Source organism: Podarcis melisellensis, assembly GCF_964234715.1.
Source record: "Podarcis melisellensis genome assembly, chromosome: 2".
Classification (NCBI taxonomy): Eukaryota; Metazoa; Chordata; class Lepidosauria; order Squamata; family Lacertidae; genus Podarcis; species Podarcis melisellensis.
In genome coordinates this window covers 50,574,134-50,591,196 of record NC_138529.1, presented here as the reverse complement: position 1 = coordinate 50,591,196, position 17,063 = coordinate 50,574,134, and the positions used below count along the sequence as shown (strand labels likewise).

Genomic DNA, 17,063 nt, shown 5'->3' with positions numbered 1-17,063 from the left:
GCCTAGCGCTTGCCGATCAGAAGGTCAGCGGTTCGAATCCCTGCGACGGAGTGAGCTCCCATTGCTTGGTCCCTGCTCCTGCTCTGGTTCGCCAGAAGCGGCTTAGTCATGCTGGCCACATGACCGAGAAGCTGTACGCTGGCTCCCTCAGCCAGTAAAGTGAGATGAGCGCCACAACCCCTGAGTCGTGCGCAACTGGACCTAATGGTCAGGGTTCCCTTTACCTTTACGATACCAGGAAAAAGAGAAAAGGAGAGAGGGTTTGTTTTTATAATTTGTGATTTTAATAAATACATTACACTACTATGCAGTAGTACTGATAATGAAGATATGCATGTCTGTTTTCATCTTTTGATCAAATCCATATTTGAACCCCCCCCCCCAAGAACGGCATTCATAAAGAAAAATTATCCACCTTGTTTGCTGAGCAACAGCACAATGTTGGAATTCCATCAGCAGTGTCAAACACTTTTGGACAAAAACTATTAAGGGTTGAAAACTTTTTTTTAGGTTGCTTCCACGTTGCCAACCTAAATTATGCAGTCAATGCAGAGTCTTTTAAAAATGTTTTAAACATTTTTAATTTTATTTTATTTGTACTTAGTATTGACTTTTTCGTGCTTGTTGCCCCGGTCTCCTTCGAGAGGAATGGCAGGCTAATAATAATATAACAAGAAACAAATAAATCTATCATGGGTGCAGAGCTGTGCGTATATGCAGAACAGTTAACAGCTGAGATCCTTCTCTACTCAGCAACTTAGCTGGATGCACATTGTTTGGGGTGCATGGCGACATGTTCAGCCATTACCTGAAAGATGCTGCTCGTAGCAGCCAGTGGCCCCAGCTTAGACCAGATCCCAGGAAGCAAGCAACTCATGCCGTGCTAACATAGCCTGCATCCATAGCTTTGGGTTCAGCTAATGGCCATCTGTGTGTCATGGCTGTGGACAGTATCTGAGGCTGCAGTTCCACTGGCACAGCAGACTTCCATGGAGCAAACATCTTCCTCTCTTCTTCCCTCCAGCCACTCACCACAAGACCAAGTCTGGAGGGTTGGGGGACCATCCAGAACAAATTTAGAGGCAACGCAGGGGGAGGAGAGAATGTGGAAGTCCTGTTGCATCAGTGGAATGCTGCTGGCCTGACACTGAATACAACCCTGCGTGCTTAGGACATTATGCACCCTGTTGAGAGCCAACAGGGAAGAAGGAGAGGGGCTCTATAGTGTCTTACAGGGATTTCCTTCCATGCTCACAGGTCTGCAGTGGTGCAGCTGTAGCCACAGGAAGAGATGGGTGATGCCACTGACTTGTAATCCTGCAAGATATTCCAATGCCTCTTAAACTGACGAGGAAACAGGAAAAGGACAGGGAAGTTTCAGGAGCTGATATGCCAAGCAATTTACATCTCTATCCAATGCAAAACTTGGAATGAAGCAAATGGACTGACCTGAGCTGCAATAGATGGACAAAGGAAGATACAGTACATTTACAATAATGCCAGTTATGGAGAGATTTTAGAAATCGCCTCGTTGCTTCTTTCATTTGCGGAAACAACTGAAGTAAAAGTAACTTAAAGGGCGACGTTTTCTCTTTGAGTTCATAAGGTATTTATTTATTTAAAAAATCAGGACTCCCTGCTCTATCTGTATTCAAATACACTTTATTAAAGGAATGTATCTAAATGTATTTTCAGCAATACCGTCCCCCTCCTCTCAGGAACAGATCTCTGGAGGAAGGAAGTGGAATACACATTCCAAGCCAAAGACAAGAGAGGGGCTTAGTATGTCTTCCACCATCCAGTTCAGAACTGACACCTGCCATTCTCAGAGAAACAGGTCATATTCTTATTGTTCCTTGTCCTAACCTGCAGCTCATTTAGCTTACATAAGCAAGTCTAAATCTTCACAGACTGCTAATATGTTCTGTTTATGAACATTTGTGAATGTTCTCTTGATTAGAAGAGTGTCAAGTGAGAAAGCCTTCATTCATCCTTCCTCAGTCACGCTTCCTCTCCTCATCTGAGAATTTTACAAGAAGGGGAACAGTCTCTTCTTCAGGATGTAAAGCACGGTGGCCAAAAACAAGGCAAGGGCGAGAAAGATGAGCAGTTTATCTGTCAGCTCCCTGCGGTTGTACTTGGTAATGAGCTTCCGTCCCAGCTGTATTGTCCCGGACATGGATTTGAATTCCTCATTGGCATCCAGAATGGTTCGTGAAGAACTGACTGAAAAGAGAAAATGCAACATTTCAGCCCAGTGTTTCAAAAGCACTAGCAAAAGCACACATACTATGCAAGTCCACTTTGGGTCCTGTAGCACAGAATACAACACACAATGCAGTAGGTACATTGGCTCAAAGCCCCATGAAGCAGGCTACAGAACTTTTCCATTTGAGAAAAGCTGAGGACAAGTCTGATGAAGACAACGTAGCACAAAGGAGATTGTTCCACTAGTGCAAGCATATCTGCTTGCCTGATGGAATGATGTCCCCTCTCCTTCCCCAACCCACCAGAGCAGATTTGGGGAAGGTGCGGGGAAAGACATGCAGCAGGAGGGGAGAAATCCTGTTGTGTCAGAAGAAGTCTAGCTTCCATTAGCAAAATGGATTAGCTGAATACAGCCCAACATTTGCCTTCATCCAAGGACCACCACAGTCCAAATGGCCTTGCATTTTTCTGTGGAGCCCCATTCTTAGAAGACAAAAATCAGAGCCGGCCCATATCCATAAGTAAAATTGATTGTGATAAGCAAGTCTCCCTGTTGCAATTAGAAAAATCTAATCTCAGTCCAAAATTTCATAATGAAGCCAGATGGAATGATACCAACTGGCTAAGTAGAAATGACATAATTGGCAATGGGAGTAAATGTAGATTTAGTGTCAATGGTGTGCTATCCGCTGCAAAAAAAATGACAGACACTGCAATGTTGATGTTACTTGATAACAGGCTTTGTGGGATTTCCAGTGTGGCAGTTTAAAAGTCAGAATGTCCGTTTTCACCAGCTGCTAAGTTAGAAGAGAGTGGAAAATTTTGAAACTGAAAAGAAAAGAGTTAAGATGATACTGTTTTGATACATTTCCAAACAAGGTTAGAATGTGGATCAGGAGCTGTTTAAAATCAATCATGATAATATCTTGGGGAGAAATTTAATACAGCACTAAGGAGATCACTTTATCAGTGCAAACATTTTTGCTTGCCTGATGGAAATATCGCCTCCTCACTCCCCTTGTAGGCTGTTCATGGGTTCTCCCAATCCTCAAGGAAGGCACAGGGGGAACACTGGGGTTAGGGGAAGCCCTGTTGCACTAGCAGAAGTCCTTGCACAGGCCTCCACTAGCAGGACCACTTAGTTGAATATGACCTACGGACTTCCTAATACACACAAGTTGCTCTGATGTCCAGCACCTTTTCTCTGAAGGGAGCAAAAGGTCATTTTTTAGTCTTTCTCTCTTGCAGAAATGTCAAGTAAACTAAAAACATGTGTGCTGATCATAATAAATTACACAGCTTTGCAACCAAGTACAAAATATATTGCAAGAAGTGGCCCTAAAATGAACCACTGTGCAGGGCTTCAGTTTCCATTATGGGAGGTAAATTAAACACACACTAATGGCAAAATGTTTAGAAGCAAGCAGCTAAGGAACCAGTATATTCCTACATAGGTGGCCGCCAAAAGGGCATTTCAGTTTGCAAATACATTTTGCTTGAGAATGAAATTTTATCAGAACCAAATACGTTTCTTTGCCATTTTATTTTCCAACCAAAGAGAAAAGTTTTGTCATTCTCATGGTACATGAAAGATTGAGGCTGTTTATCATGGGAAGTGACAACTGTGGGCTTCCTGACTCCAGATTATTTATTGCTTGCTGCTGTAAGGACTTCTTTATTTTTCCGTCGTGGCAACATTTTAATGGTAGATTAAGTACAGCTGGCTTTCTCAAGACGAGTGACCTTTGCTAGCTATACCTCAACCAAACAGGATGGACTCTTTAACAGAGGACAGTCTCACTGCCAAGACTGTCACTTAGTGAGAGAGGAAGCATACACTGAGGAGCTGCAGACAACCATCAGCCCTGGAGGGAGAAGGAAGGGAAGAGGCGGACACTGCGTTTATTGAATCCATCCCTTCTGTTTCTCCCAGCAAAGAAAAGGCAGAAGGTCCAGCTGGTCCACTTTCCAAATGACCCACGAATTTTAACAGATTTGATATACAATTTTGAGGGCTGAAAACTGTCAGGCCAAACTCTGGCTTTCTAACGCAAAGCCCAAAACTCTTTTAGAAATGCTTTAAGAAATTGCTTGAGCTGAGTGAAAGAAGTTAATGTGGGTGGGAGTTAACTATTGGTGCACTTTAAAAAGAAAAGCCCCATTTGAAACACATGCATGTTCTTCAGAGTCCATGCTGTAGAGGTCTGGATTTGATACATGGTATCCTGATGTATGATATGATATGACATGATATGACATAATATAATATAATATAATATCAACATGCTGGTTAGGGAGAAAGGAGCGTTTCTTTTTCCATAGCTAGTGAAGTAGCCAAGAGAGCTACTGGAGGAGGGAATCAATCATGTTGTTCCTCCTTTGCCATTTCACTGCAATTCTGTGCTTCCCGGCCTAGGATTAAATATTTAGCTGTAGGAGGCAGCAAGCGAGAGAAAATGAAGTGGGGGAGCGGGAGAGAGAGAAGGTATGCACTTTTGTGTTTTTATATTGTAAACCATCCTGTGATCTTCAGATGAAGGGCAGTATAGAAATTTAATAACTAAAGGGAGTTTAACAACTCCAGGGCAGATCTGGAGGGTGGCAACATGAGAACAGGCCTTTTCAGTAATATATTCCTGTTTGTGGAAGGTTTCTAAATTTTTATTGGTTGGCTTGCTGTAAATGTAAGTGTTTATGCTGTGTTGTAAGTTGCTTTGATGAGTCAATCAACTATTATTGTTGTTGTTGTTGTTGTTGTTGTTAATAACAACAACAACGACCAAAACGGCACACTGTGGTCATTTACTTACCTAAGGTCTGCATCGTCTCCTCACTCTGCCGTACCTGCTGAGACATCATCCTGCTAATACCCATCAGGTTCTCTGTGATGTTACTGGCCCCCTCTGCCAAACTTTCCTTTGTAGTTTTTCTAAAGAAAAGAAGGGGGTGGGAATCAAACTTAATATAAAAACAAAATTATATTCCCGATTACTCAAAATGCTTCAAAAGTGATGGGAACCATAGAGCTGGAGGATATCAGCCAAGCATTCAGATACACATACAAATGCAAGCATACGTCTTTAACGTTCTGTTTCAAAATGAGTCTTAAATTAGAAATCAGGCAAATTATTCATACAAGGTTTAGGTTAATCTTTAAGCATTTCGTCCAAAATAGCCATCTGGCTGAAGTAGAGGGGTAAAATTAAAATGTAATCAAAGATCAATACATCTAACTTGGCACAATGGCAAGCAACCATTTTAATGATCTGAGATTCTGTTTGCTCCTTACTGTGCAATCCTATTCAGAAGCCAGTAAGTTAAGCGGTGCCTACTCAGTCAATTCCTGCCTTTGCAGGGGGTTGAACTAGATGATCCTCGTGGTTCTTTCCAACTCTGCAAGTCTATGATTTTACTCCTAGGAAGGTGGGCACAAGACTGCAACCAGTGACCTCCTAAAGCAGAGCTTGACACAAAAGGCTTAGGAAGTCCCACCACATAACACCTGGCAGCCGAATTCCACAGTTATAAAAAGACCGTGTACCTTTGTCGTAAAGGATCTCCACCTCGAAGCAGTTCATCTTTCTCTGCATTGTCAATGGCAATTTTACAAGCTAGATTTGCCTTCCTCCAGGCTGTCTGATTGCTGAAATTATTAATATAGTGAGATTTAGCACAATGGTGATAGAAACACCCCTGTCTGTATCAAGAGCAAAGCAACAAAGATAACTGCATACATTAAAATGTAGCACTCCATTATTATTTGACATAATTAACAACGATCCTTAACGGGCATGCTATATCAACACTATTAACAGCTGCATCTTGCATTTTCCTCACCTTTATATGTCCCTCTCTTTATCTGAACACTATGAGAACGCTGTTCCTGGCTCTACTGTCTGTTCAACAATGAAAAGGTCTGGATGTCCGAAGAAATTAATAACAGTCCACCCTATTCTCTGGAAGGTTGCTAAGGACACTCACAGTATTGGATGGATGCCCTCAATTATGCAGCTATCATTGAACTCAATGGGACTTACTTCTGAGTAGACGTATAGCCAGTACAGTGCTGTGAGTCTAACCTAGACACCTTCCATGCTGTCACTGTTGCACACAAGTGTTATCTATACCAAACATGTGTCAGAGCTCTAGGTTTGTCGGTGTTGACACCAATTGAGTGTTGGAAGGAAGGGGATACAAGATCTCAGCCTAAGCACTTATTGGGAAGAACCCTATGTTGCACAAACAGACTCCTGCTCACACAACAGGACTTGTCTCCTCCCCTGCAGGCCCCCACATGCCCCAAAATCTGCTCCAGGGGTCCCCCAACTCTCAGGAGTAGATTATGAGGGCTGCAGGAAGGAGGAAAGGAAGGTGGCCTTGTTGTGCAAGTGAAAGTCCATTTTGCTAGCACATGGACACAGCATTGTATACAGCCCAGTGGTAAACAATATTTAGGGTTCTACTGACCTGAGCATTTGCTTCTTATGGTTCTCTACTTCTTGGAGCAATGCTTGCTTTTCTGATTCTCTATCTTGCTCCTTCGCCATCTGCTCAAGCTCCTAAAGCCGTGAACAGCAGGTGCATATTATCATTTTTAATATTATTTTTATTCAATTTTAATACAAGCAACAACATAATTCATTACAATGTTGTTCCTACTTGGTAATAAAGTCTAGCTGTTCTCTTGGGTATTTCTTTCCGAATCAAATTATACACAATTATTCTTTTAGCACATCCTTTTCAGCAAAAAGACAGCTGGGTCTTTGGGGTTGCTAAGGTCACATTTTGCTTATGAGTGACAGAAATGGGAACCAGGTTTCTAAAAAGCTGTTATGCTTAGTGACTTGCTATTTTCAACAATCTGTTTTGCTGTAACAGAAAAGGGAGCTTATTTGTGGCTCAGTCAGCAGAACATGAGACTCTTAATTTCTAGGTTAGGGGTCTGAGCCCCACATTAGGCAAGAGATTCCTACATTGCAGGGGGTTGGACTAGATGACCCTCGTGGTCCCTTCCAACTGTACAATTCTAGGATTTAGCAACTCTCCACCCCCCACCCTAAAATCTATTTAGTCCTCACCTGTATTCTCAGCCGTAAATGCTGAAACTTTTCCTTTACTTTGGCATTCAGTTCTGTAAGTGTACTTACAGGTCCCATACAATCCCGAATGTCCTAAAGGAAATAACAAGCAGTGTATAGAATAAACCACATTGTTACACTGATGTTCTCTCGGGCTGTTTGTTCAATTGGCAGCTTGATTGTTTTAAATATAAAGTGTAACCTTTTTAAGAAAACAAAATGTTTATTTTAAAGGTTGAAATTGCAACCACCAATAGGCTTCAAATTGACACAGAAATATCATCCATTTTATCTGCAAGCAATGTGAATTTAGTCCTAAAGGCTGCCCCAACTGCTACAAAAAATTACATAGTAGCTGATGTGCTTCATGCAAAGATAGTTACATGACAATCCTACATATAAATCAATTATTTACAAGGATGCACACTCACTGTGCAGGTACACCTATCCATGGCTTCGCCATGTGTGAGCACACAACAGTAAATGCATGCAATGGTTAACATTTACAGCTCTAATTCCTACTTGGAAGTGCCTTCTCTCTATAAATTTACTAGCATATAAAGTGGCCCCCTCTGAGTCTATTTTTGGAAGCTAGGGAAGCCTGGCATTGTGAGAACTGAACTGAAGGGGAAGGGAAGGAAGGAGCAGAGGGCATGCTTGTTTCATCACATTACTGTGTAGAGAACCTAATCAAACTGCTTAAAAGTTTCAGCATGCAAAACTGATGACCAAGTTGCCCGCATGAAGTTGTAACAATGCCAGTGGGCACCCCCTGATGGGTACTAAATATGTTTTTCAGATCATTAAGAAGCTGGTTGCCCTGGAAAGCTACGGCAACATCATTGCATTGTTGCCTGCCAACTGTGGGAAAGAGCAGGAGGCAAAGAAGAATTAGTTATCTACAGCGTAATGAAATTCTCAAAGGTTCTTATCCCTACCAAAGGTTTCTCACATAGCAACATTGCACAAGGCCCGCCCACCATCAGACACCCCAGCTCCCAGTGCCGCCTCCAATCCCGGCACAGAAGAGAGAATATCACATTGTGAGCAGATTTTTTCCAACACAGAGCTGAAGCTGGGAGAAGTTGCAGGAACTTTACCTATCGTGGAAACTTTCAAAGGCTGAGGAGGCACCTCTCCAGGGTCTGAGCCTGACATCTCTGCAGCCAAAAAGCTGTGAGGAAGAACTACCATCGCACCACCAACAACACAATCATGCGGCATCTTAAAGACTTAACTGCATCTACTGTGGCACGTGGAAATTTGTGTGGATCATCAATTGCGTGGAATGTCACCCTGAACTGGCATTTGTGTGCATCCTGAGAAGTGCACGCCAGCGCCCCACAGCGGGCATCGTTGCAACTGCGTTGGCATTCAGGTGCCATGTGACTCCGCTAGGACGCAGGCGGAGGGGGCGGCGCTAAGGGAACTTGGCTGCCCAGAGGGGGCGTGGCCACGAAGCCATGAAGCCCCACCCACCCCGTCATAAGCGCGTAGCTGCCCGCCGCCCGAGATGTATTAGCCGAGGCCGGGGGCTGTTGTACCTGCACCGCCGCCTTAATCTCGAGGTCGAATTTCACGATCTCTTGGTTGCAAACTCGAACCGGCACGTCACCGGCAGCCGCCATCTTGGGAGGAACTACGGCGAGCGCAAAGGGGACAAGAGCAGAATTTCGAAACGCGGCCTCTCCGCCCCGCCCCGGTAGGCGGTGCCAACAAGCAGGAAGAAAACAAACCGGCGGCAGAAGGAAGGCGGCCGAGGAAACTCCTCCCTTTGAGGAGAGCCAGCCCCTCCCCACCCCTCACTCCGGGCGGCCACCCCCAGTCTGCATTCGTTAGTCTTTTAGGCGCTGCAAGACTCGCCTTGCTCTTTGCTGCCACAGGGGGAGAGCCGTACATCTCCCCAGCAGAGCCATTCTTAGAGCAAACTGGCTGTGGAAAAACAAATGGGGTTTTGAATTAGCCACAATTGAATTAACTCACATGGGTTTCAAAGGGTCTGCTCAATGCACGACTAACTCTGGATTCAACCCTATATTGTTATGGCACTGCCCCTTGGAATGATCTCCCCAGGGAGCCTTAATTTGGCACAGAATCTGGTGACTTTTTAGCGGGACTTGTAGCTGGAAACCATTTTACTTAGTACGGGCTTTTATGTGTGTTCACTTTCTCCCCCGCCCCCGATCATTTTTATTGTACTTTACAGATTGACTATTCCTAAACTGTATGTAACCTGCTTTGGGTGTGTTCACGTATCTTCGTTTAAAAGGCATAGTTAACCATGAATGCCCATATGACTGCAGCTTCTCTCCTCACCCCTAAACCATGATCCTTGTCTTAGAATTATGTTCAGTCCAGGGATTGTGGTTTGTTTTGATGCAAGCCATGAACCGAGGCCAATTATAGTATCCAACAGAGACCGTGTATGTGAGTAGCACAGACTGAAGTCTCGGGCAAGATAACTGCACCTTCCCTCTCTCCGCTCCTGCAGTCCTTCAGAGCAGATTTGGGAGTCATTGTGCGGGGAGGAGAGGAAAGTGAGGTTATTTTGTGAATCTCTTGTCTTCCTTCTGCATTAGCGGGAAGGTCACATCTCCCATTCTACACATTAAAGGGAGATGGAGATGTCTAGCAGTAATCAACACCTCGCCTGTCTCCAGCTTCCAAAAGGTGTCCTCCGTGAGCCAGTCAGACATGAATGGCTGGTCCCAGCCGCTAGTTAACGACCTATGTGAGCTAGAAACTCTTTAAAAGGTGACTGTTGCTGAAGAGTCCTTTGTCCCTCAGCTGACTATCTATATGCTGACACGTGAGCTCAGAAACTTGTTTCTAAGTAGCTGTATTAGGGTAGACTTGAATGAAAAGGTTAGCTTTGTTATTTTCTTGAAGCAACATTCTCCCTCTTCCGTTTGTCCTCTTGCTTCATTTTCTATTCTGTAATAAACACCATCAAATTTGGCTGCTGGAGAGTTGGATGAATTTGTGCCCAAACTCTCAGGGTTATAAAATATTGGAAGACACAAGATCTACCCACTTTGGAAGAATGGCAGATGAAGGTGATGGACTATATGGAATTGGCGGAAATGACAGGCAGGATTCGAGACCAGGGAGAAGAGTCAGTGGAGGAAGATTGGAAGAAATTTAAAGACTATTTACAGAGATATTGTAAAATTAAGGAATTTTAGAATAATGTTGGATTGGAACTAAGTGGTTTCAAGCTGTGATGGGTTAAAAGAATATGAAAAAATGGGTTTATATAAGTAAAAATCTAAGATTGTAATAATTTAAGAATAAGATGTGGGTAGTAAAAAGAGGGAAAGAAATTGTTGAATTAATAATTTGATTTGGAATACAAAAAAGGGAGGAGGTCCGAGAAACAAGTAAATGAAAAATAAGGAGATGGAAAGATTGATTGTTTTTAATTTTTGTTTGATATTTTTTCTTTTTCTGGTTTTTTTTTTCATTTTTTGTAATGTAAAATCTTTAATACAAATTATTTTTTTAAAAAAACTCTCAGGGTTATTTCAACCTTTCTCCATGCCTGGTCACTTGGTTCATGTTATATGTGTGAGTGGGGTTTGGTAGAGAAAAGCAGGCTACTTTGCACTCTGGGTGCTATCTTTGCTTCCCTTTGTATTTGCCTCTGTTCACTGCAAAACATACCCATGGGAGATTAAAGGGAGCATATGGGTATAAGTGGCAGCCTACTTTATAACCTCCAGCATGACTGGCCTACCCACACAGGCAGTTGCGGAAGGTGGCGAGGTGTAAAAGTTTATGATCTTTTCATTTTCAGCCGCCACCTTGGATGACTTTTTAAAGGGTTTGGACAAATTAATGGAGCTAAGGCTATCAATGGCTACAGGCCATTATGGCTCTGCACTACTTCCACTATCAGAGGCAGTATGCCTCTGAATACCAATTCCTGGAAATTGCAAAGGAAAGTGTGTGCTGTTGCACTCAGGTCCTGCTCTAATGTTCCACTCATTGCATGAACGCAAGCTTTGAGATACGTTCAACCTAAAAGCTATAAAACACACAATACTTACTTGTGGCTGGGTGGTTCTGTAGCATTTTAACATTAAGCATGACTCTCAAGGAAGGAAGAGAAAAGGCCAAGTGGAAGGAACCATATGGAACACAGAAGGCATCTCCTGTGATGAAGAGCCCAAGGAGTCTTTTTAGCTACCTGTAATGGAACACTACTTGACCCCAGTCTACAGTTTGGTTATTACTGGTCTAATCTATTTACACACTTCTAAACAGAGAGACCAGGATTGACCAGTAACCATTTTCCTATGTGTAACACTTTGCATGCTCACTCATTATGTAGCCTGTCACTCACTAGGTAGTACTTTGGGAGATATCCAACACTGCATGAACAGAATGGGACTTCTCCCTCCTGAACCCCCCCCCCCAATCTCATGAGTCCCCCAATTCTCTAGAACAAATTTGGGGGCACACCAGGGGCAGACTGCAGAAATATCAAGGCTCAGCAACTAATGTTTTAGAATATTGTGAAGCTCTGAAGTATTCACCCAGATAAATGAGGTTGGGATTGTGTCCGTAGTTTGTTCTTAAGCACCTATATGGATCTAAAGCTTTGAGGCGGGGAAGTATGAAGCAGCAGTTCTTGAGCAGATAATGGCAAATAGGCTAGACTATATTTGATTTTATCTTCTTGTTAAGTCATAATTCCAAAGGGCTTTTTCTTGATGTAGTGATTAGAACTCCTAACTGAGGGGGTTCTGTTGGAACCTACAGTTGCTGACTGAAATAATAAAACATTTTCATTACTAGTATGGATATTTCTGTTACTTCAAACGAGTAAAAAAGCTTATGTGGGAGCTGTAGTTAATGTTACTTAGCGGTCTATGAGCGAAGTGCCTCAGACAGAAAACACACAGAAGCCAGCATACTGTCAGAACTTCTCTTCACAATTTATTTTCAGTTACAAAGGATGTTGCATACATTGATGAGTTTGTATCTGAATAGAAGTGCTCGGGCCCCAGGGTGACAGGAGTAAACAAAATCAATGTTTTAATTGTGCCTCTTTTTTTTTTTTAAAAAAAGAAAAATTACACAACATTAAACATTATAAAAATTGCAAACAGATCATGCTTTTAACAGGATAAAATTTTCTGAACAGAGACAAGACCTTCAATACATTTGTCTGAGCTCCAGTTGGAAATGGACTACAGAACATTATAAACAGCATTACAAACATGATCCCAAGCATAAGATCACCAATGTTGTTAATATGCTTTTTTTGTTTTTTTTCGGAAAGCTTTGCTGTGTTTGCATATGCTGTCAGCCTTGTGCCCCAACCTAAACCCATTCATTTGGAAGCAAGTCCCATTGATTGTAATGAGAGTTGGCCTTGCTAGCAGTTGTTAGGTTAGAATTGCAGACTTTGTTCATTCTTAAGTATATACTGTATATGGGCCAAAAGGTGTTGAGAATGTTTAAGGCAGGAGAAGAGAGAGCGAAAATTATTCATGCACTATACTTCTGTAAAAGTGAATTGTTTCATTATTCCCTAGTTCATGGAAAGCTGTTGGGAAATGAGGCATCTTGTTAGCCTCTGAAGATAATGATGGGTTAGAAGAAGCTTTGGCCTGGTCTCACAAGACAATTATTTTCTTCTTCTCGTTTCTTAGCTAGGCCTAGCTTTGGCTTAAACTTGCTTTCCAGAAAGATTAAGTCTGCAATCCTAAACTGAAGTTTCACCAGAACAAATAGGGCTTACTTCCAATAAAGTGTGTTTCGGTTTATGGAGAAAAAAAATGCATGACCAATATGCTCTTGTGGAAGTTCATTAACATCTTAAAAGGCTGAGCATCACATTGCACAAACACCTTTCTACTGCACTAAACCTATTGGGGGAAATTAAATAGACTGAAAATACGTGTCCATGAGACCCAATCAAGCTTAGAATGCTGTGAAGGAAGTATATGCTAAAGTGCCATTTCTGCAATGTTGACAAAGCATTCCATTTACACTGGAAAGTATCACTAAGCGTTGTACTCTCAATGTGGTAATGCCCTTAAACATTTTTTTTTTCAAAGGAAAGGATCAGCTTTTGGATTAGGAACTGATTGAAATGTACTTTGTATAATCCCTCAGGTAAAACAAAATAAACTGCACTTTTGTGCAGCATTTCAGCTAGCGAAAATATAGGCTCCCATCTGATAGCAGACTAAACTAGACAATTTGACAGCTAAACCTTACCCTAAAAAAGAAAAAAGAAAAATAAGAAAGCATGATTAGATGTATGAAATTCAGGTCGGAAGGCTGAATTTCAATGTTATGTATTTTGACTGTGCCTCAACAGAATTCCAGGAAGACTGCTAAATAAGTCAAGGAACAGACTGGCTATGCTATTTCTGCTGAAGGCAACTTGTAAGTAAACCCATCAAACACAGATAGGAGGTGATTACCATTTCAAAACTAGCTGTATTAAAAAGACTTACATAAGAGAAACAATACATCATTATTGACATTTGTGAATAAACAAGCAGATTTATTAATGAAGGCAAACATCAGAAAAATGGTATAGACTTATGTGAAACCCACACTGACAGTACGGTATTTGAGAAATGTCTGTTGCTTTAAGATTATTCAAGAGACCTTTAATCTGCGTTAGAAATCATTTTTGCTCTTTTCCACTGCACTTCAGTCTACATTTAAAAATAAATTACTGACCAAACTAGTGGACTTAGTATATCTCTGTGCCCAATTCCTACAACAGTGTCACTGTTTGCATTGATGCCAGAGCTGAGTGGAAAGAGCCAGTCCTTGACTAGCCAGAAGACTAGTACTATGAGCCCCTAGAAAGTTAAATATCAAGGTGTGCTTGATAAATTCAAGAAAAGGCAGAGAAGCTTTTGTAAAGAGATGTAGTGGAATTACTATAAAAAATCCTATCTTCCAAGACCACTGAAAAATTGGTCACCCTATGCCAGTACAAACTAATCAATACAGCTAAGCAAATCTGTTTGAAGTTCCTTCATGATGCTTTTATTGTAGTTTGCTTCCAAAAGGGTTCAAGGGTTTAAGGAGTCCTGGGGAATGAAAAATAAACTTGGTTCTAATATACAAGTAAGGCACAATATAAAGCCACATCATAATCTGTCAATGGAGAAAATGGGTAAAGGACAAGAACCATACATGGTACATAGTAAGTAGTTCATATCCATTCAAAAATAGAAGTGTGGCACTCAGTTTCAGACTGACAATTTTTTAGCAAGAGCATGTTTTAATATGGAAACAAACTCTAAAGTATCCAGTGTATGAAAGAGAGTTCGGAACTCCTTTTAAAAAATAAAGTGTATAATTGCTTTTGGATGACATGAGAATATTCACAATGCCTACACTTGTAACGTGACCAAAGACTTCAATAAGATCCACATACTGTGTATGAACACTGAAAACCTTTAGAGAGCTCCTCTAAAGATAATCATCCAAAAATGCATGCCACAATTTCCCAAAACAAAACATGAACATTTGGTTTTTTTAAAATCTTTGTGATAATTATACACTAAACGTATATTAAATGACACTAGAGGAAGCAGATTGTTACTGGCATTAAAAGTACAACCATTTTCTAGACTGTTTTAAATGCCACAGAGTCCCCTGGTTAAAATGTAAAGCTGCACAGCTTGCCTATGTCATCTTTACAATAAAGGTTAAACCAGCAAAGGTCTTAACTTTACTCTACATTTTACTGCCAGGTTTTATTTAGATCAAGTATCGCTGCAGCATTCTGACCAGCCCAGAGTTAGCAGCAAATGGCAGGAATCATATAAAATGCAATATCTTTTTTTTCTTTTTTAAACAAAGTGCTTTTCTAAGATATACATACATATATAAATAGATACAAAATAAAGTGTCACCATTAAAAAGCTCAACTATTTCAAAGCTTTTAGACTATAACTTAATACATAGAAAACACTGAAATGCAAGGGTGTGGAATCCACTAAAAAGATTCAAAGTCTCTTTTCAATGCTAGACCAAAATCATATTCTGGTTTTCAGACATGCACAAAAAAGGCTGCAAACGCCATATTAGCTCAGAGAAGCCTGAATTACTACAAAGGGGTATTGTATCTTACTGTCAGTTTGTCTTGCTGCACAAGTCCTAATTGCAAAAACAGATGTATCCCACTGTAACTATCCTATCCACGCTCTCCTGATCCAGTGTTAGAATCTTAGCATGAATCATATTTAAACGCCATTCTTCAATGAAGCTCAACACTATTTCAGTATATCAGAATAGGCTGATGTAAAATACTTGGACACAGCTCTATGACCAGCGTTAAATGAGATACATTTCTGATATGCCAGCACTATTGCAGGCTTGACGCTTAAAAAAAAAAAGCAGCAGCTCCATCATGACATGCAAATTTCTGCTGAAATTATGCAAATACTTTAGATCAATTTTTGAAAAGGTAGATAGCAATAAGCAGCAGTGCAGACAGAAAGAGCAAAACAAGGCTTTGGGGCGGTACAACTCTACAGTTGGAGCTACATCTTCCTCAATCTTTCTTTTTTTAAAAGAATGCATTGCTTGCCTATTACAGGAATGTAGCAATTCCCAATGTTCATTTAGATATAAGGAATCACACTGTAAGGTGCATGTAAAGAATTGGAGGGGGGGATAATGAGATTTTTGTATTTACTTGGAGCTGCATCTGAATTATTTGGTATCCTTCATAAATAGTGTTATGTAGTCACCTGTCTATCAAACAATTGGGAGGAAAGGCATCCATGAAACCAGATAATGACCCTGTCTTGACATAAGCAACTTTCTCATCAAGAGATAAAGCTTTTCATTGGTACTTTTAACACTGACTAAAAGCAGACTCTCGTGAGCCAAACTGCACACGCATTTGTATTCCCCCCAATCATAGAAACTACAAGTTAACAATAAGTCACATAGAAGTTTGAAGAAGCTAGTTGAAATATCTGTACAAAAATATAAAATCTATAAATTCTTTTCTTTTTTTTAAGCCTGTGTTGATCCTTGGAAACATCACATGCACAATAATACAACAACTGGAAAAGTGGCAACTAAGGAATTAGATATTTTAGCTCTTTTCTTTACATATATACACATTACAATAAAAATAATTTTATTTTGGTTGTTTGGTGGAAGTATCCTACAAGCTAAATTTTTAATTTCCAAAGTCAAAATCTACTTTACCAATAGCTTACTAAAATCCAAATATATTAAAATTTCTACTATGTGCAGAAAAAAAGGATTTACAGACTTCTAGATGGCCAACTTATCTACTATGAAGCGAACTAGAAGAACAGCAAAATAATAGTTATGTATGAATGCTCCTTCCGTAGACAATTGGACCCAAAGAGAAAAAAATTCACAGTTCAGTAAGATCCCTAACCCTGACCTTTTAAGTTTTTTTCTTTTTATACATTCAGTACAGTATCATGTAAGCTGTGCAAAACTTTACTTAAACTGGCAATCTGCCATATCAGTTGCATTTGTCTTTGGTACAAAAATAAACAATCGCATTAATGTGCAAGTATTTGTTTTCTTCCGGCCAAGTACCGAAAATGAGTTTTCTAGAGCCATCTTTTATACAATACATAGACTCTGTGGCATATCTACATTTTCAACATATTCCTATATACATTCAAAAATTTGTAAGAGCTGGAACAAATACATTAAAACCCATGAGACCATCTATACATCTTCTCTCCCACAAGGGTTTCTTACCATTTCATAGTTACACTTCTCCCCACCCACCCTCCCCCT

The 17,063-nt window shown here is 40.8% G+C and overlaps 1 protein-coding gene across 2 annotated transcripts; it reads right to left on the bottom strand.

Annotated features, from left to right (window-relative positions):
- Nucleotides 1-1,617: 1,617 nt before the first annotated feature.
- Nucleotides 1,618-9,087, bottom strand: BNIP1 (BCL2 interacting protein 1). Of its 2 annotated transcripts, none has more exons than XM_081897278.1 (6): nt 8,831-9,087; nt 7,287-7,379; nt 6,676-6,767; nt 5,750-5,851; nt 5,019-5,137; nt 1,618-2,226 (listed from the first exon to the last, which is right to left on the bottom strand). In XM_081897278.1, the coding sequence occupies exons 1-6, from the start codon at nt 8,912-8,914 to the stop codon at nt 2,030-2,032; spliced, it is 687 nt and encodes a 228-aa protein (XP_081753404.1). In that variant the 5' UTR covers nt 8,915-9,087; the 3' UTR covers nt 1,618-2,029. The 2 variants fall into 2 exon arrangements, with proteins under 2 accessions (XP_081753404.1, XP_081753403.1); XM_081897277.1 differs by lacking the exon at nt 8,831-9,087 and adding an exon at nt 8,525-8,686.
- Between the last annotated feature and the right edge of the window lie 7,976 nt (nt 9,088-17,063).